Source organism: Lagopus leucura, unplaced genomic scaffold (genome assembly GCF_019238085.1).
Source record: "Lagopus leucura isolate 7727_CA_CO unplaced genomic scaffold, USGS_WTPT01 Super-Scaffold_73, whole genome shotgun sequence".
NCBI classification, from domain to species: domain Eukaryota; kingdom Metazoa; phylum Chordata; class Aves; order Galliformes; family Phasianidae; genus Lagopus; species Lagopus leucura.
Window position 1 is genome coordinate 83098958 of NW_024962252.1, and position 22148 is coordinate 83121105.

Genomic DNA, 22148 nt, shown 5'->3' on the forward strand with positions numbered 1-22148 from the left:
TGTTGATGTAATTTGGATAAAATTTTCAGGCTTATTTGATCAGATAATTTGCATTTCAGATGAATAAATTTATAGAACAGCAATGGACTGTAAACAAGATTCACTTCAGTCTAAACTCAATCAAGTTAGAACCTTAGTATTGCAAAATATTAATATCATTCATGCTTTAAAAAAATGCATATATTGAAAAATATGCTGCTAGTCTGCTAAAGCCTGCTAAATGAAAAGAGATAAGAACCTATGTCCTGCCACTCTGATTTACAGTCACCAGGATCTCAAGCAGCACCTGACAATTTACAGGAACCTAATGGGCATCGACAGATCTATTGGCTTCCCTATGTTACATTAGCTGCAGCAGTCAAACAAGGAGCCGAGCAGAGGCTCAGGTGCAGCTGCTTGTACATGCCTGTAGACTCTTTTAGCTCCTTCCACTGACAGAGATGTGCCTGTATGTGGGTGAGACAAAGAAAACAAATCTCTGCAAACCTATGGGTAGAAAACATACCAGCAACAAGCATCACATCCCTAATCATTACCAAGATTTTGGTACAACACCTTCTGTAAAATACCAAAAGACAATAGCATTTTGCAGATATCTCCATGAGAGATATCCATGTAGTTGGTTTGTGCCCCCTCAGTCCAGCACTAACCAGCCTGTGCTGTGGCCTGCTTTGGTTGCCGATATTCCGGCCCATGCTGACCAGTGCCCCAGATCTTGAGGGGCTCTGCATCTGGCACTGCAGGGCCTGGCCCTTAGGCTGCTCCTGCAGCCCCCTGACTCCCAAACCCTGCAGCAGGTGATGGTGCATGCCTGCAGGCAACCCAAAAACTACTGCTCTAAGCCTCTTTGCAAAATAAAGTGGGGTTTGCCAGGCAGATACAGACACTATCCACTGCTAGCTTAGGCCTGGCAGAAGTCTCCCTCATCCTTTCAGTTGGAGTGAGAAGCTCTCCTCCAGAGTATTTTCTTTAAACACGGTCATTTTCCAGGTTGGCAGTGAGCTTTCCTTCACCCCACTGGCAAGCCTACTCAATGGTAGGAAGGCCTGAGTTCCTTTTCTGAGAGGAAATCCCCCACCTTCCAAAGCCAGTGCACAGCCTTATCACTTTTATTAACCATATCAAATCATCAAATTAACTTTTCCTGAGATAGTCAACTGCCAAGCATAAAGGACTTCAAGGTGAAAAGAAATCATAAGCTCATTTCAAGGGGCATTTGGAGGCATAATAATAATACTGTGGGCATTTGGAGGATAAACTGATAATGATTTTCTCATTATCATGTGTGCAGCCACAACTTTGGCACTTGGTTATTGTGGTAAAGACATAGGTACAAAGAACTACAGTAACCATGTGAAGCTGAAAAAAAAACCCCAATTCTAATGGAAATACAAAATGTCTGTGAATTCTTTTGCTGAATATCTTACCATTTGCAGCTTTCACTATTGTTCTTCATTGCCTGTAATTGGATCTCCTGAATGCTATGATTTTGATTTATAAAATGTATTCAGTTTGAATTATAAAATGTATTTCTCTTAAGTGCCTGACAATAGAGGCATCTTTGCTGGGACAGGTAAAGGCAAATGTCATTTTCTATCCGAATACTGTGTCTAAACCAGGAACCCTTTGTGAAAACAGAAGGTATGGCACATGATACAGAGTATGTGAGAATGCTAATCTAAACACTGAGAGTCAAGAAGAACACAAAGAGAAGCTTAAGTTATTTCTCATGAGCTATTTTCTGTGTCACACAGCAGGGTGTTTGTGTGTATTTTGAGCATTAATTGATAAGGATGAGAAATGATCACCTTGCTGGATTAATTTTCTGATGGTAAAACTTGTAAGACACACCAGACAAGCCTTAAGGCTAAGCAATAATCCCCTCTTCATTCTCTTCTAGATGTAATGAGACACCCATGGGAAAGTGACTGAACACTCTAAACCTTCCCACAGCTGCAGCCAGTTAGTAACTATCTCACGAAACTATACGTTTAAATCAACTTTTGAAAACAATCTTCTCTGCCTAAGCACAGAAGGCAACTTGCAGCCAGCTATATTGGGAGCCAGTGATATAAGGGATCACATGAAAAGGAAGATGAAATTACTGCTGAATAATTATAGAGCTCATTTTGATTTAGATTTTCCTAACTGATATGACAACCTGATAGACTTCTATAATAAGATGAAAAGCTTCATAAATGCAGAGATAGCAATAGATGTTATCTCGACCTTAGTATAGATTTTGACGCTGTCTCCCACAGCACCCTCACAGACAAACTGACGAAGTACAGATAAGTGGACAATGAAGTGAATCGAAAGCTGGCTGCATAGCTGGACCAAGAAGGTTATAATCAGTGGCATAAAATCCAGTTGAAGGCAAATCAGATGCGCTTCCCACGGATGGATACTGGGACCGTTGCTGTTCAATGTCTTCTGCATTCTATACTGTACTGTGTTCAACTCTGGAGCCCCCAGCACAAGGACATCAAGCTGTTGGAGTGGGTCCAGAGGAGGACCACAAAGATAATCAGAAGGCTGGAGCACCTCTCCCCTATGAAGACAGGCTGATGGAGCTGGGTCTCTTCAGCCTGGAGAAGCTTAGGTTCTAGGGGGATATTTTAGCAGCCTTCCAGTACCTCAAGGAGGGCTAGACGTAGATTAGATATTAGGAAGGAATACTTTACCATGAGAGTGTTGAGACATTAGAACAGGTTGCCCAGTGAGGTTATAAATGTCTCCTCCTTGGAAGTATTCAAGTCCCAGCCGGATGGGGCTGGAAGCAATATAGTCTAGAGGGAGGTGTCCCTGCCTGTAGCAGGGGGTTAGAAGTAGGTTATAGTAAAACAATCCAAACCATTCTATGATTCTATGATTAAGCATTTTGTAATTTTCTCTTTAACTCCTTGCACTGCAGAATTCTCCTGTAGTGCAGTACAGCATGTCAAAGTTCCAACCACCAGGTAACAAAAAATCACATTACATTTACCATTCTGACCAGTCTCACAGCTCTTGGCGACTGTGAATGTTTTCTAGGATTTGTATTGTTTTCCAAATGCTGATTACCCAGCGGGCTACAATATAAGTGTAAGGGTAGCAACTGTTTGTTTCCAGCTCTTTCCGCCTCCTCCTGTACTGCCAACACTCATAAATATGTACAAAATTAGTTTTGAGGCATGATGGCATAATACTCTCCAAGTATAGCTTGTTTTTTTTTTTAGCTTAAAAACCAAACTGTTGAATAAAAGAGGAAAATTATGACAATTAGAATTATAATGAGAGAAAACTCTTGACATTTTTAGTACTCCAGCCAAAGATCATGTTGATTTTTTACTTCTCATTTCCTCTTAAATTTATATATAAAAACTCATGGATCAAACACACATCTTTGAAAATTAAATTTTGCAGGAACTTGTGCTACACCAATGTACAGTGATTACGTTTCTGGCCATATGCCATATCTTATCCTGTGTTACCAGCAGCAAAACTGCAATTGCCGCATTTATGACACATGAAAAGAAGCAGTCTTTACTGTCTCACCACCACCCTTTGTTACTATACAGTTGCCTTACAGGTTATGTCCAGCAGCACATGAGTCTAGAATGCTTAAGCAAACATTCTCCAACATTTGCTCAAACATCCTTGATAGTCCTCAGCTTGTATTTAAATGAATTTATGTGCTCATCATCTGCACATCATGAATCTGCTCTTGGAGCAGAACTGTCCAGTTTTCAAAAAATACTGCTAATAATTCACCACTTGAGATTCCTTATTTTCCCCATTATCTCTCATGTTTGAGGGTAGCTGTTTTTTAATGCTCACAAACTAATCTCTCTGTGTAGCCTGCACTGAAATCAATGGGGTAAAGGCAAAACCATGCCTATCAGGAGCAGTGGTTTAACAGAAATAGTTTTCCAGTTCTCTCAGTTCTGACCTCTGCATGAGGGTTTGAATTACATATTTCATACAACACTGAAACCAGGAAATACATTTCTGAAATATCAGGCAGCAGTTATAAATAACAAAAGTACTCCTTTCACACAGACAAAACTGAATCTGAAAACTTACTGCCATAGCAAGTCTTGAGAAGCAAAACCATAAATGGTTAAGAAAGATAATACTACCACTATGCACAGTGGTGAAGATGCACCTTCCAGATGAGGAATTAGACAAACTACCAACTGAAATTACATTAACAGGAAGACTCACTTTATGTCATATTCCCAAAAATCTACAATCTGACATTATCAGAGAGGACAATGGTTGAACAGAGTCATTTTTAAGTTCTTATGGTCACTTAATTTTGCATTACTCAGCACCTACCTTCTATAATGGACCAAAAAAAAAAAAAAAAAGAGAAGGATCTATTTAATATCCTATATAATACAAAGGAATGACTTCTCTTTCTCCTCCTGAAAGCTGCATGTGTATACCTCTTCCCTATCCAGCACAGTGTAGACTTCTTCATAACTTTAACATAGAATCATGGCATAATACCAGTAAGAATTAAGCTAAATTTAAGTTCTGAACATTAGCTGTTGTTATTGAACACACACTAACATATGGTCTCGAATTTCTATCAATGTAATTTATATTACATTTCCACATAGATAAAGAGTATTCAAACAAAAAGTTCATCAAACAAATCACAGTAATAATGAAAAGCCAATGCAATTTATGTGTTGCAAGCACATTAAAAAATAGTCAAGAACATTCCAACTGAAGAAAAAATACATGCATGTTAGCTTTGAAAATTTATGTCTACATTACAGCAGAAAACAACACAAAACATACATATTTATGTAAAAACACTGAACACGTATTTCTCAGGTTTCAGGAAAACAGCAGTAATGTCCTACTGAAAGGTTAAGGTATTTTCTGCAATTTTTATATTGCCTGAAGTCAAGCCTTACCAAGGCACTAGCTTTGAGCATTATGTCACTAGAGCTTTTTTGTTTTTATGAATTAAATAATTAATTTTAGACAATGAATAAATATACAATGAAAATAAGAGTAAATAAGAAAGTAAGACTTTAGCCTAAATAGAACTTGTTTTCAGTATTTAGATGCATTTTAATTTCTACTGCTCTTCAAAGTCAATACATTGCATATACATTGGTGCTGACAGTATTGCAAGGGCTTCTCTGAAAGTTATGCCTCCTATTTTATTATGCTGGCCCACAATGTCAGTGGCAGATGTTGGTGGTATGGCAGTAAAGGTTGAACATTCCCATCAATATTCCATTAGAAGTAGTTGCTGTGTGACAGATGGCAGTATAAGGGCAGCCTGACAAAATGGAGTCTGACATGGAAATGCATATGAAGAAAAGGGATGTCACTGAATTCCTCCATGTGAAAAAAAAATAATCAACATTTGCTGTATGTTTATGGAGACCAAACAGTGAATGCGAGCATAGTGGGGTGGTGAATGTTGCATTTCTGCAGTGGTGACAGCAGGTCACCTCCACTGGGTGCAGAGTTTTACAATTGCAGCATGCAGGTCCTTATTGATGGTGAAAATGCACAGCTTATGGTGGGGACTTGCATGGACAAATAATGTTTTGTAGCTGAGAGTTTGCTCTATCAAACAGTGCTATTGTGCTCTTTGCATCTGTCAGTTTCCAAGGAAATAAATAGAAGACATTACTTTTGGAGCAAGTAGATATGTTCTTTATATATGAAAATAGACAATACTTTATAGTTCAACAGAAGGAGGTATAAACATGCCATGTTATTAGATACACCTAGAAAATGGTACTTAACAACATTTACCTGTGAGCATACTCGTGTCAGCAAGCTCAGCAATAGTGATGGGTACACTGGGACCATCCTCTTCATATGCTTTCAAAATGTACTTCTCAATTACACCTATGACCCCAGCAGGTTTGTCCCAGGTGACCTCAATGCTGTAACCATTTATACTGTGAACTCTTGAGGGAGTTGGCACATTTTGTGGAACTGTGGAAGGATAAAATAGAAAATAGAGAAAATGGCAGTTCTAAGGAGACTATTGCCCCTATTCTTCACTTTTAATGGCTGCAGTAAATCAGACTCAACCATTAGCATAAATACAATTTATTAGAGTTGTAACTTTTCAGCACTGATTTAATATGACTGCACATCTTGAGCTATTGAGTGTAAGCTATATTTCAAAACCATCAAAACTCCATCTACATAACATTCCTTCTCATCTTGTTGAGGTTTTCTGAAAATATTTAATGTATCAAACGTATTTAAGCATCACTCAAAAAGAGGAGGTGGACTGTATGTAGCTAGCAAGTTTGGGCATTATAATCTAGCAACTGAAGGATGCAAGAGACTGCAGCACAGAAGGGTTTGACATTTATCTGTTGGATATCTAAACCACAGATTGCCAAAAATATGAAACATTTCTGAAAAATGTACATCCTTGTTTACAAAATGCTTCAAAAAATTAAGCTTTTTAAATTATGTTCGTATCTCTGAAATGACAGATAACTATCTGAGAGTAAAAATCTCTGATTTTGTACTGGGGAGGATGGGGATTAGAAAATGAAAATGAAATTAAAGAAAGAAAAACGAAGATGCTTAGAACATCTGGAAAGTTAAGCTAATATATGTATAGAGTAGCTAATTTAAAAGAAAAAAAAAATCACATTTCCCTTAACCTTTTACTATTTATTATATATTTCTATATCAGGTAAAGGTCTGTCCAGTAACAACTTCATCACAGATGACTGCACAAGGGATGCAGAGGAAAGGCCCAAGGAACACAATGGCAGGATGATGGATGATGAGTTTGCTGTAAATGCATGTGGACTCCCTAGCCCTGCTGATGATCATTTGCTTTTCTCACCATCAAATAACCAGTTTTTATATAATTTTAAGTTTCATTAAATATCTACAGAGACTTGGTTTAGATGTGGTTATGTTCTGTTTGTTCATTTTTGTTTTCAAATAAAAAGAGTACTACAATGCAAACTCTGATAATACTTGAAAGTTGTGATTCATGTAAAAAAAAGTGATTCTCTAGGAAAGCCTTCGTTACCACAGCACTATATTGATTTTATTAGTCCTGAAGTGTATCACGGGGCAAGGTAAAGTACTCTATAGCAGATGGTCTTCTCATAAGGGACAAAACAAAACCAACTCAAAAATAATTAAGTAGTGCAATTATTCTCCAGCCCGAGGGATCATATAGCTGTTCAATGTTGTGGTCAGCTTGCAAACAAATTTATGGGAAAGCTTACTTCTGTCAGACAGTTGGTATGACAATACATATGTACCTTCTCTCTTCTGGGTAGTACAAAAAATTATGACACCAAGTTATGTAGGAGTGTATTAACAAGTCAAATATTCACATACATATTATATCGTTTTTTTAAGATCTTATGCTGAATATCTTTCATCAAAATAATTCTCTGCATGGAGAGAATGCAGTTAGGCTTCCATTTATGGAAAACAAAAACTTCAATAAAAAAAATGCAGGACTAATTCTTTAAAAACTTGCTGGCCAAAGTAAGTTTGTAAAAGCACTGAGCAGAAACTTTTCCTCATGAATATAAGAAAAATATGATCTTTAGTGTTCAGCAGATATTATATTCCTTTGAAACCTTCTTCACAAGCCACACGCTTTCCTGTTAAATATTCACACTCTGCACATTACTTGTAAAAAGAATCCTTCCCCCATCTACATTATTCAGCAGCACTGAGCAGCATGTGCATGTGTAGAAAATGTAAAAAAAAAAAAAAAAAAAGCTTGCACTAGATCCTGATCTCACTTACAGTTATATGGCTTTGCATCTTCCACAGTATGCTCCTGCTATTCTCCAGTATCTCCCTCCTCTGCACTTGATTTAGTATCACTCAGTCATATGTGTGAAAATACAGTTACTTACTCTAGCAGACTCCTGTAAATGTAAATTTGGATGTGCACACATCAACCTGCCTACATAACATGACTGTTCTTATTTCTGTTAATGTAGTTTGATTATTTCCTTGCTCTCAATAAAAAAAGTAAATAAAATATATATTTGGAAAATACTTTGAATTATGTGTGGAAAGTACTTGCTTAAACATGTTCCAGTAATCTGCTACTATTCAAAGCATCAAAGACTTTCAGTACCTTTAGAAATACTACATGACTTAGACTGCTAAAATTCTGGTGATGTGCTTTTCTCCAACCTAATATCAGATAGCACAAGAAAAATGGACATAAGTAAGCCTTAAAGCTATATTTACCTGATTCTCTTGTACGGGCACGCGTCCATACACTAGATACTGATCCTGCTTCATTTGAGGCAACCACCCTATAAAGGTATTCTTCAAAGACCACAGAGTTGCAAAGGACGGGAGGAAAAAAAGAACAAAGACTGAACACGGTAACACATTAATACAGAAGAAAATAAAAATGATATATTTCATTTAAGGAACCAATGTGTTACCTGTAAATGGTTGTAGACCATTCTCATAAACACTCTGCTCTTTTCCTCGGTATACTAGGATGGAGTCATTTCCCCTGCAGTTAACAGCGCTGTCAGTTGATAGGCATCCATCCAGATTGACTCTGACAGCACTGCTGGACACAGATGCCAAGTTAACGACAGCACCTCGTGTAAATTTAACATCCTTCATGCAACCACCGAAACCTAGCAAACAGTAAGGGATTAGTATCACATAAAGAGCCTCAGTCATTACTTAAGAATCACTTTCATTCCTTTTGAAACTATATTTTCAACAGTAAAGACTATAATAGAAAAAAGGTAACTTACCACATGAGAAAACTCTCTTTTCTTTCAAGATATGATGCCGGTAAAAATTCCTGACGTTCTAGTGTTGAATTCCTGCCTTACAGAACTGTACTTTCATTGTTATCAATTCTATCCTATGAGAAAATATTTGTTCTCTGCTCTGCCTCTTCTTCCTTTAAAATTATCACCTTAAAAGTGATTCTGATTTTGAAAACTGGCTTTCCATTGCTTGACAATAATTTCTTGATAAATTGAGAAGAGTATGTAGATTAAAAGCATAGTCAGGAAATGATAAAAATGAGAAATCCAATTAGGTCTAAATCTGGTATACTGTTCGGAAACATTCTGAAAACATAACCCTAAACAGCTCATTAACAGGAAAAATTTAAGTAACTATTTATTTATATATGTGTATGTATGTATATATTTGTGTGTGCATGTAACATTGTCAGCAACATTACAAATATGTTAACCTAGTTATTTGCAATAACAAAAATGGAAAATCTCAGGGTGTACTTATTCCAATTTCTTCATACTTCTATGATTTAATTTACACAGAAATTAATATATTAATGCAAAATAAGAGGCTGCTTTGAAAGAAATGTCTCCTAGTTTATGACGTTGGCTCATGACATCAAGTGCAAATGCCAGTGGTATGGCAGTAGATGTTGAACTTTCCCACTTAATTATATTTTGTTACTGTACGACAGATGGCAGCAGAGGGGCACTCTGACAAAATGGGCATCTGACATGGAAGCACATATGAATCAAAGGTATGGAACTGAACTCCTTCATGTGGAAAAAAATGACACCCACTGACATTTGTTGATGCTTGTTGAACGTTTATGAAGACCAAACAATGGATGTAAGCACAGTGAGCTGGTGGGTGGTGCGTTTTCAGCAGTGGTGACAGCAACAGCGGGTCACCTCTGCTGATGCAGTTTATTTTACAAGCAAAATGTGCAAACCCTTGGTCATTGCTGGGGAAAATACGTAGCTTATGGTGGTGACTATGTTGAAACACAGTGCATTACAGCTGCAAATTTTCTCTTTCAAAAAGTCATTGTGCTCTTCATAGTTGCTGCAGTTTCTAAGGAAATAAATAGAGGGCACTACTTTTGGAACAGCCTCAGATCTGGCTAAAGTTAAAGTAAAACCAAGGACAACAGTAACCAAACTGAAGACTGCAATTCACCTAAGATTTAACTATGTAAATTGAAAATTAGTCTTACAGAGATTAGTACTCTTGTTTTAGTCTTATGAAAGTACTATATTTTTATATACTGTTACACATTATGTACTTCTACTGCCTTTATTTCTGAAAGATGGCAGATAAGAACAATCGTATTTAACAACCTAAATTGAGTTCAATATTCATAGATAGTTCCTGAAAAAGAAAGGGACACTGAAGGTGGATACTGATTTTGAATAATCCTCTAAAACAAATTCTCTCTTTACTATGTTAGGAACTAAGAAAAACTGCTCTTTCTATTGCACACACCTCTATTAAAGTCAACTCCAATTCCACAGAGATTTACTCTGTTTCTAGACATTTCGTGATAGAGCAAAAAAATTAATACCAGTCTGCAGAAGCATCTTAATTACTAGGCAAAATGAGCAATTGTTTAATTTGTGTTTGCAATATATACTATACAACATATTTTAATTCATTACTTTCATTTTCTTTTGAGTCCTCACTATTTGAGGACTTCAGACTGATGTCAAGTAATGTTTATTTGTGCTCAGTAGCTGCAGAATAAGTTAATATAAATTCTCACAGACTTTCCTGCCAGCTCATCTTGAACATGTAGTATTGAAAGCATATTTTCTACAGATTGTAATTAAAACAACCTTGTAACACTTGAGGAAACCAAAACACAGGTGTTGCTACTTTCTCAGCTGTCTGCCCTAATGTCCTATGGAGCTGTGTCCTGTTTCAACCTTACCTCCTTTTTTGCCTAATCTTCTCATTACCAATATCATTCTGATTGGTCACAGTGATAGAAACTGACAGGCTACATTTGAGAGCATGATAGGGTCAGACATAAGTTAAGAATATTCACTTAAGCCAAGATCTTAATATGTGGATGCCTTGCTCATTTAAATCTACGTTCAGGAACACAAAGATTTTTTTTGCCATCAGAAGTTCTAAATACAAATTCACTTCTGCACTTTTATTTTGGAGTATGCTGAACAGCCTTTGTGAAAAAAAAGTAATGTTTATTGATGTGCTCGAATATGCACTTCAGACATTCACTTCAGACTATTTTGCCCTAGATCACAGCTCTCTTTGCTGCAGGAGCCGAGAATGCATCCACTGGCGAGCCCATACCATCTGCTACAAAGCAATGCTGACAGGGGATGACTGGCTAGTTCTTTTGAGCCATAAAATTTACCCATATAGAACCCGAAGGAAGACTATAAAATATATATGATATCCACTGCTGAGCGATACTTAAAATAATATTTTTGAGCTGTGAATGTTAGTGCTTTGATTTGATTCAACCCATCTGTAGCTGTGAATCCACAAGGCTGCAATGCGGCTCTGCAGAGTTTACATGAACAGGTATATTCAGTGCAAGCACAAGTAGACTCACTTGATTCCCTACTAATCACTTACTGATTGCTACTTAGTTGGCCATCATATCTGAAAAATACAGTATGACTGATGAATATCACCATAAGTGAGAAAAATCCAGATCCCCAAAATAGAGAGGGCCAATTTTAAGATACTTTTGGGAATACATTTCATACAGTCAAACCTTAGGCACAGGTTATTAGCAGCAAGCTGCACCTAATACTTCCCTCTTTTTCCTAGAAATTTGACCTATCTTAGAACAAAAGAGACCCAGCAAACCTCTCTCTTGCTCCTGGTAATGCAAAAAAACATCACCAGATAACATAGCTGAAATCCTAATTCAGGATTTCATACTTACTGATTTTTTTTTTTAGACCACAATCAACTACTGCCTGCAAAAGGACTAATCAGCCTTCAACTCTGGCAACCCATGCCAACACTCAGCTACACTACAGTGGTTTAAGATATTTGTACTGTATTCCACTGTGTTTTATTACAGATCTGAAGCTAACTCAACAAAATGATCAAGAGAAACAAGCTGATCTGAACAGGCTCTGAGGAAAATCTGAGCTCTTCTTTCTGGTTGGGCATCCTATTTTGCCACTCTCCAGTTTCATCCAGCTAGATCGCTTGCTTCACTTACCAGTAGCTTGGAAGGAATCTATAGCATTACAAAGGGATTAAGAGTAAAGTAAAGCTGACTGGGTATGAATAACTGACAGTTAAAGTAACAGTGAATGGGAGGACACAGTAAATTATCTGCTAAACTTGATAAATGTTACATATTCAAGAATTTAAGTTCTGGGCGGCAGAAGGTCCACCAATAACCTTGCATGTGACAAAAGTTCCTGAGAAATGTGACAAACTCTGAGTTGTCACCTTACCTTGTTCCGACCCCAGATCTTTATAGACATTCTGAATCTCCCATGGGACTCCTCCTATGTAGACTGGAGAATTTACTTTCAGTTGCTGAGCGTTGGGTTCCAGTGTCTGCTCTCTCAGCTCATTCACACTTGCTGAAACTACAGAACCCTCCTTGTTCACAGTTACTTTCTTCCAATTTCCATCACAATAAGACAGTCCTAACCAGAGATCCACTTGGGTAAAGACAGTGCCAGTTTTCAGCAAGACGTTTAGTATTCCGCTTTTCAGTTCAATCTATATATTTTAAAACAGAAAAAGAGATTCTGAAGAAAGCACCACATACAGAGAAATAAAAGATGAGCACTTTGGAGATATAAAAAAAAAAAAATCAAGTAAGAAAAGGATAAAGATATTTTTATATCTTCAGGAAAGTGGAAATTGCAATAAAATTGTTCACATAAACCATGCTAATTTGCAGTTAATTCAGAGAGTAGGAACACATTCTGATTTTTTGACAACTGATTTTGGGACTAAGGGAAAAGATGAAAAGAAGAATCAGGACTAGTTTGCTTTTTATTTTATTTTATTTTTTTTTTGAGAATGAGAAAACAGTATTTTACCTATCAATTCATTTTTTTGGAAGAATGTAACAAGATAATAATGAAATGAAATGTCAGATCTGATTAAGCTCCTTTAATTGGCTGGTGAACTCAATTTCCAGTTTTTCCAGCATACACTGATTCTGTATTTCATCCTCATTCTCCTAAATATTTTAAGAAAATAACAATTTTTGTATGTGCTTTTTTTGAGACTGATATGCCACTTTTCTAATAGAGAAGCATTCTACTTAAATTATCACAGCAGAAGTTTCCAAGTGTTTTACTGTAGGGAATATTTATTCTAACTGGTTAGAATGCAAGTGGTGTGAGACTGTCAAATGGAAGGTACAAAGCATTAAACACAAAGATGATGAACTTGTGGATGAAAAATATGGATAAGCTCACAAAAAATGCATTTCTTTTTTCACACTAAAATCTTATTAAGCAAAAAAAAAAAAAAAAAAAACACCCTACAAATTTAATATAAATACTTAGCACCAGTATTGACAAACTGACATATTTAGGTTACTGATAATATTAATACTGCGGTACTCATAATCAGATTGTATTTTCTTAACGAGGAACCTAGTGTAAGAAAGAATTCAGTACTTGACATGCCATTGGCAATATAGATCCTGCTTTAAAGTGAACACTGCTTGCTCCCTTGTTTGTTTGGGGCCACAGGTTTTCATGAGTTCCACTGCTTCCATGAGTTTATAGCCCATCAAAGAAAAGGCCTCTAAAACACAGGTTAAGGATAGATTGTGCTGATCAGTGCTGATGACTACAAATTGTAAGAGCAGTCCATTGAGCAAGTCACCATTTCTCTTCACTGATGAGTTTTAACACAGAGCACACAGTGCTGTCGGAAAGAAAGTATTTCAGCTGCATGACTAGAGCAATACACCAGCAAGTCTGCTAGACCTGGCTGCAGTAGAGATGACATGGCATTTGACATGGGGTCAGCTGCTCAGCACATCCTGTCTTCCAATTGACTCATCCTGGCACAGACTTAAAGCTGGCAAAGAATGATGCCTGTGCTTTTTGTGATTATCTGGATTGACATTCAGAATACTTGGGCACAGCTAGAGAGAGAGGATCACTGTTCAGTTTGAGATTTCTGTACCATGAACAAAAAAATGCAAAATCCTGCATACATCTAGCACTTACAGGGCCTTCTTTCTACTACTGAGCAAAGGTTCAGAAAAACACCCTATGAATTCACAGATCAACAATGCACTGTACTGCCTCAGAAAAATGGTAGACAGTGGGTGCAAGGAGATGAGTCACCCTTTCTACTCATGACATGTGAAGCCATATTTTGAGTACTGTATCTAGCTGTGGACATTCAAATACTAAAAAAGTACTGACACTGGAGTGAATTGAGTGAAGGGGCACCAGGTTCTCAGGGTAGGAATACCTGATACACATATTCAGGAGAGGCTGAGAGAAGTGAACTTATTTCAGTCTTAAAAGTAGGTGGTAGGAGAACTTTCATCTCTATTTAACTACCTTGTGAAAGGGTATAGAGAAGACAGACCCAGATTCTTCTCAGAAGTATATACCAAAATAACAAGAGGTCAACATTCAAGATGTAACAAGAAAAATTAGAGATATATATCAAGATTATAATTTCTTTTCCTTAATAGACTGTCAAAGATCAGAACAGGCAGTAAAATCAGAGAAGCTATGGACTGCCCATTACAGGTAACTCTCACATTAGACACTTATTATTCCTTCATGTTGTTTTTTAGAGCAATTGTTGTAAAAAACTTTGCTCAGGGTTTCTCTCTCAGTAGCTTTGTAGAAGCAAATTGGCTCTTGATTTCAGAATCAGCTTAATGAGTACCAATGCTCTGCAAGCTGGTGCCACTGTCGCACATAAGGCTGGAAGTGCTTAACATTTATTCACCGTTGAATTGGTCAGCATAAAAATCAGTGCTTCAAACTATCAGTAGGCAGAGGACCTTCTTTCAGCCACATAAATTTATACGGAGATGTGCCAGAGAAAGGCTGGTGATTCACACTAGTTTTTCTGGTCACCATTTGCTCAAAACTATTCTGTCTGGATTCAAAGAGAAAACTGATTGACCTCTCTAGCTTCAGTTAATTATCTCAGGGCTTGAAACTCATGGAAGAAATGACCTTTACACAAAGCACTTTTCTAAGACATAATTTTGTCTTGGCCAGAACACAAGACAGACTCCTTGGTTGTTTGGTAGCAGGCCAGCCATGTGTCATTCCAAAACTATAAAGCTAGCAAGAGAAGTGTGATCTATGCAAAGGAATCGGTCAAGGAATACCATCATACATTGTGTTCAGGATAAGTGAGCTAAGTATGTATGGCTTCTAATCTGCTTTGCAGTGAAAGCGTCTCCGGACCAAACCTCCTAACAAAGACATCATAGCTCATGCACAACATGCTACACACCTCATTTTCACTTTCTATTAACCTTTTTTGTGAGCTCAAGTGTATGGAAAAGCCTTCTGTCATCATTATGTATGTGCACAACACAATGCTGCAAGGGTTGGAAAAGCATGCACTCATCCACTTTAAAGTTCCACATCTTAAAGCTACAGAGATATCACAGCCAAGTATCAAGCCAGATTAAAAAAAAACTATTTAGGTTAGAAAAAGAGCTGTAAAAACAAACCACAATTTTTAGTGCTAAAAATAATATAAATATATAAATGGCAAAAATGTGGAGGCACGTGTAGAAAATGTTTTGCTTACTTTGTGCTTTTCATTGCATTTTCAATTTACTAAGTCCCTTTTCTCCTTTACAATCATAAGTTTTCTCATATTTCTGTCATCCTTCCAAAGAGCAAGAGAAATGAAAACTTGCCACAAGAATCTCCAGAAGAATCAAAGACCCATACTTGTCCCTGTTCTTGTCCACAGTGCCTTTGTTCTGTAAATTTCATCCACACATTCCTGCCCAGAGTGGGATATTAGTATATATAACAACTTACGTTAAAATCCCACAATCTCAGTTACTACTTGAAGACCAAACTTGAGCCACAGCATGTAATTAGGATAACTTGCTACTGGAACTTAATATTTCTGAACTAGGCTGCTTAAAAAAGAGGAAGCAGCCAGTTCTAGGAGAATTCAAAACGTAGAAAAAACCCAATCTGCTAGAATAGTAATATAAAAAATAAATACAGAGTAAGTTATAGCTGACCTGAAAAGGCTGAAAATATATTTAGTTGCTTTATGTCAGAAGTTTAAAAGAAAGCACACATTAGATATAACGCCATGCCATAAAACAGGCTTTGACATTACAAGCCATTAGCAGAACAGCTGCAAAGTAATAAATAAACAGATAAAAATGGAATGGGCAGATCAGGTTATAAAGAGTACCAACAGATTCAAAAGTGTCTAAATATAAATGTTTGCTTCTTGGAACAACTAAGAAGAGATACTACTTTCAATGCAATCCTCTGTAATGTTGGTGCAAGTTGTAACTACAGTAAACCCGCTATGCAATGGTGACCTTGGCCTCATTACATTCAAAACCACAGGGAGGAGAAAAGTGTAAAAACCCAGCACTATGTAACTAGTACAAAGAGTTTGAAAAAATGTAAAAAATTACATTCAACCTTAACCAAAATCCCAAACATAAAAGTCTTTTTAACAGATACCAAGAGAAAAGCTCATGAGTATCTCTCCAAGATTTGCTTAGTAAAGGACTTGTGCAGCTTCCTCCACAGTATTGTGAAAACACTGACTTACATTTTGAATCAAAATGAATAAATCTTGTTAATCATAAATGAATCAGAGGTGAAACAACTTATTTTAATACTAGTCTTTTATACTATTTCATATTATTTCATATTATAATATTTTATATTATTTCGTAGTCACTTCTAATCCAACTATATTTATATATAAATGATATATATAGTATATATAAATAATATATATTTTAAGTAATTTTGCTTTTTTGTATATTGATACCTTTCTTATGATATAAAATAACTTATCTTGAGCATCTGTTGGAGGCTTTTTACTCTCCATACACATTTCTGTGTGCAGCATTTGAAAACAAGCAAAACAAAATTAACTCGTTGGAATTTCTTTAATCATTGTATCTTAATAAGCAAACTCAACATTGAATATAGTTATTAGTACTGATTTGTAAACTTACTGCAAGAAAGTCTGGACCATCCTTATTGTAAACAAACAAAAGCAATCCATTCAGTTGATCTGTTCTGAATTTGAAGGAGATCTCAAATTCCTGTCCACCACTAAAAACACCTGAATACAATTCCAGGAAACCTTGAAAGAAAGTAAATACATAAATAATTTAATCAAAAATTTAAAAGATAGAATCAAGAAACAAACAACAGAAATATAGATGCTACCTTCTACTTTGACACAAAGAAGTCAGAGGTTTCAAGAAAAATTTTTAGATTAACAATTATACATTTACAATTTAGCTCTGTGAAAAGGACAGTTTTCCACAATGTATTGTCACTATGAAACAACTATGAACAAATGAAACTAGCACAAGATCCTAAGATTTTGCTACAAAAATGTGATCTGGGGTGTTTGAGGGAATATGGACACTCTCTTCAAAAATTATTTTTAACATGCACAGCAAATCTAACCACTCTTAGTGAAGCACCACCTCTGTGAAAGCAATTCTTAGTCCAGGCAGTGAAGTATTTCGTAAAATTAATTTCAGTGCATTCAAAACAATCCTATATAAATAACACTGCTTTGGAAATCAAGTCACTGTAATACTTTCAATATGCATGTCATTTAGATCTCAACAACATATTTGGCTAGTACACAATATGGCAAACTACCTTTGCCAAGAAAATGTGCTCCTTCTGAGAGGACAACAGGGCATCCCTCCCAAATGTGATAGACATTGTTTTGCTCTTCTGCATTCTGCCAGTTCAAAGATTCCCAATACTCATATGGAGTATACATTTTTTTCAAAAACAGGTCACTGAGACACCCCACAAAGCCTTTCTGGATGACTGTCTTCATCCCTGCAGGAAAGAAAAACAATTTATTAAAGCCAATCACTTGCAAATAAGCATAGGGAGGAATTCACATTTTGTAAATACTCTCCTTATCATATATGTGCATGTATGAATTGAACTAGCATCTCTAACTTCATAAATTTGTCACTAAGCTAACTTCATGAATCTGTCTAGTCACTAATGACAGCAGCTACTACCACGTGGCTAGAAAACGTTGAGCGTCAGATACTATGTAGAGGTACCTTCAGCTTGACATCATCAACTCCATGATGATTCCAAGGAAAGGTTTTATGTTTATCCTCTCTAAACAAAACAATTATTGAAGAAAGGCATGAATTTGCTAAAAAGAGCAAAGCAGCACTGCAAAGGTTTCAGCTGATGCTTCGTTAGGATGTCTTTCTTTCCTCCCTTGGATAAAATAAATACTAATCATTCATTACACTTCTTTCTCGTTTTCTTTACTGGGGAAAAAGAACCATATAAAGCTGGAATTACAGATAGCCTCCTCTTAAATGTTATTTATAGTTTATCTCATTTTCATTATTTAGCTGAAATTTTTGAGGTAGACATTCCTACATAATTTTATGAACCAGTGTTTAGAAGAACTCATGCATAACCTGCTGGTTTTAGTAAGCTAAAATAAAGAAGGGAAAGAAAAAGTTATATGAAAAAACAAATACTGATATGAATTCACTGAGACAACTGATTGTACCTTGGTTTTGGTTTTTTTTTTTTTTTTTTTGGGGGGGGGGGTTGGTTTTTTTTTTTGTGTTTTTGTAGACAGAAGTCCTGGGTAGAATACATTGCTGGCATATAGACCAAGTTTATACGTGAAGGAGTATGTCTGTTGATTATGTGGAAGCCAGCTATGAGCTAGCCCCACAGAAATATAGCAGAAGAATAGAATATTTGTACACCACTGTGTTCTATGCAACAATCCCTAAAGGATCCTACTTTGGTCAAAAAAAAAAAAAAAAGGCCAGTATGTTCTATTTCTCAATCCAGCTCGTCCTTAAGCTATTAAAAACAATTTTTATGCCTTTTTTGAAAATAACTTAGGAATCTAGAATATAGAACACATCCATACATTTGCCTACATAAGAAATTGCTTCCAGATTTATACTTCCATAGACTTATTAAAACATGCACAGACCTTATCAGATGCAACAGTAAATTAGTGCAGATGAAATTCAGCTGTATTTTTTTTTCCCAAAAGATAAACTGTACAGGCTTAATTTTGATCAAAACAATTAGGTAAATGATTGTGCATACTGTGTCCCTGGCACAATGTCAATACTACAAAGGCAGTTAAGACAGTGCCCCTGCCTAGGATTCCATGTACACTACATAATACAAACTGCAATTGCACTCACCTTCATCCCTTCTTACAATAGCGTAACCCTGTGGAAGCCCTCCAACAAAAACTCCAGTGTTCTCTCCAATAATGGTGCTGCCACTAGTGGCCGAGGATGAACCTAAACAACATAGGACATCATTCTGCTGCAAACACTAAATGCAAGACTTTCATCTCAACAGAATGTTGACATTGGTTAGAAGAGATGCTGATGTAACACACATCCTAATATTTTCCTGTACATACGTATCCTGGAACTAATTACAACAATAACTTACAAAAGAACATCAACACATTTAAAAGATCAAAAGCACAAAAAGAAAAACCCTTCATTTTAGATGCACTGACAAAACAGTAGCGATTTCGTCATAAAACTGAGTCATTTTTTGTTTTGTTGATGACCAAAAGTTCTAGAAAATTAAGCAAATGAGCAATAACCTGAGAAATACCAAAACAATCACGCAAATTTGAATTGATTACCTGTGTACTGCCCATCTATTGTGATGTTTCCCAGTGCTTGAATTCTTGTAGCGATTATTTGGTGCCAACTGTTATCATTGTACTCTTTTCCACCATCATTGGTTGGTGTGACTGCTACTGCAGACCCCTTTTTATTAACAGAAGAATCCGGTTTAGAACATTAGGTAGGAAAGATTTAGATTTCTACTTTTCCTCTGTGTAACAACATCCAAAAATAAAGACAAAATTCTTCTGTATAGTTTCTTCCTGAATACTGAATGAAGTTTATTACTAATTCCCCCCAAAGTTAACTTTCTCAAATAAGTAAGAGATGAAGGACCTAGTTCAGTTTCTATCAAAAATAGAAAATTGTGTGTTGTTCCCCCGATGACAAAGAGGATGAGGCACAAATATTGACGGTCATGTCACCCAGGTTTCTGATTACTTATAAGACTCTATTTAACTACTTTGTTGATTTCTGTGGTTTGAGGGACATGATTCAACGTACAGTCCACAGAAAGCATCTTCATATCAGGATCATTGATTGCAGAGCATATTTGCTGGAGGTGACTCAAAACACAGGAGCATTCATACAGCAGTAAGAGAAAGTGTGTTATTTCCTTTTTAACTTGGTATCAAAAGGAACTGAGTTTTTGGGTGAAAGGGTATAGTGCAAAAGAAAAGGTCACACCATGAGGTTCAGAACAACAACAAAAAAACCTAGAAGGTAATTACTGAGGATGCTTGTATAGTGCAAGATTATATAAGTACAGACTATAAAAAAATATTCCTGGTTTTATTAAAGCAAAAGAATACAATGAGATGAGGGGGTAAATTTAGAGATTTCCATGACAAAAATCAAATACACCTTTTCTGAATTGCTGAGTAAGAGGAAAATAACAGAGGCAGATGCCAAACCAAATCTCAAGACTATAAACCATCAAAACAAGGTATAAATTTAAATTGTGTTGCAATGAAAATAAAATAACTTCCTTCAAGAATTGACATTTATATTCAAACTGTATTCAGCTTTCCAAGTAATTCCAGTAATATTCCCTCAGATCTTTACGTCTTACTTTCACCATGTATTAACTCAGTATTATTCAGTTGAATTCACAAAATAGAATTGTCATATGCATCACGTCATGAGTGAATGGTAAAGCATTACATTGCACAAAGAAAGTTTAATATCAAAGAATTGCAATCTTTGTAGTTACTTTGTAGCTTAAGTTTCACAAAAGCAATTTCTATAATTTGCTAAAGTTTTCCAAATTTTGTCCAAATTGAACAGCTCAGAAATTGTTTCTAGTACTTTCTGGCAGAAAGACTGAATTGTACATATGAAGAAAACCTGTTGATAAAAACAATGACTTATTGCATTAATACTTAAATGACATTGTCGGAATATTGTATTTCGCACTGAAAATGGTGTGCATTTAAGAGAAATTGCTTCTCATCATGAAGATTTTTAGTACTGTATGCATTATGTGGTGTATTTTCAATTGGGGACTGTCCTGTATATGAGAATATGTATGATGTGTACATGTGTACTCAGTTATAGAAAAAATCATTTTCCATGAATATTTACATAGCGTGTTTCTCATCCACTCAGATAACATCTTAGTATTGAAATAGTCAGTAGGACTCAATCCCATGATAATAATTCAAATCCATATATCCTTACATACTAACACGCACATTTTCATGTACTATTTTTTATTGTCTTCTCCTCTATTTCAACATTTTAATATTTTACAAACACACATTTCATTATCGTAGTTTAATAATTAAAACCAGAACTGGTGTCATGCCCAATTAATGTGCCCTGGTAGCATGCCCATTAGTTTTTCCATTAGTGAATTCAACAATACTAATGGGATTACTAGCATGGGATGCTAATTGGGCGTGACATAAGAAACTGGCTTACTTCTTAGCATACCCTTGCTAATGATGAAATTAATGAGCATTTTATTAAATGCTGTCTCATCAAAGTGTACTTAGTTAGCGTTAAAATTGTTACAAACGATGCTGCATTCTAAAGATCAGGTGCCTGAATAAGTGGTTTTTCATATTACGTTTGGCAACAGTCTAGAGCATTAATAGTTTTATACATCAGAAACCACGTTTATTTGTAATGCATTCAATCTGAGACCACACAACCATATGTGCTAACCTGTGTTTAGTTTCAGGGGGAAAAAAAATGAAGGAAAAAACTGAGTTCAGGATTCAGATTGTACTGCATTGAAGGCCTCTGCTGTGTGACATTTTATCCAGAACCATCTGAGTGATTCTGTGTTTACACTCAAATACCTTGTCATGAAACGTGTTGTTTCGCATTTTTAAAATCACTCATGGGGAACCAAATTTGGGTTATTTTGTCGAGCCATATACTGAGTCTTCATTTTTCAGCAGTATGTAGATAAATTCAAATCTCTGGCTCTCTGTACTGTTCATGAAAAGATTTACAAAGATCACAAATATGGATTTTCAAAGCTATTGGCTAGGTAGCAAAGTCCAGAAGTAAGTCTACCACTACGTTTTTTTAATATCCAAATTTTTGTTCAAAATGA

The 22148-nt window shown here is 36.0% G+C and overlaps 1 protein-coding gene across 1 annotated transcript in view; it reads right to left on the reverse strand.

Moving 5' to 3' along the window:
• USH2A (usherin) overlaps positions 1 to 22148 on the reverse strand; it is a 394411-nt gene that overhangs the window by 223456 nt on the left and 148807 nt on the right. Inside the window, exons 25-32 of the mRNA XM_042878308.1 lie at positions 19600 to 19726; positions 19139 to 19240; positions 17583 to 17759; positions 16919 to 17049; positions 12189 to 12462; positions 8421 to 8624; positions 8218 to 8298; positions 5770 to 5955 (exon numbers count right to left, since the gene is read on the reverse strand). Coding sequence (XP_042734242.1) covers positions 5770 to 5955; positions 8218 to 8298; positions 8421 to 8624; positions 12189 to 12462; positions 16919 to 17049; positions 17583 to 17759; positions 19139 to 19240; positions 19600 to 19726 — 1282 coding nt within the window. The remainder of the gene's footprint in view (positions 1 to 5769; positions 5956 to 8217; positions 8299 to 8420; positions 8625 to 12188; positions 12463 to 16918; positions 17050 to 17582; positions 17760 to 19138; positions 19241 to 19599; positions 19727 to 22148) is intronic.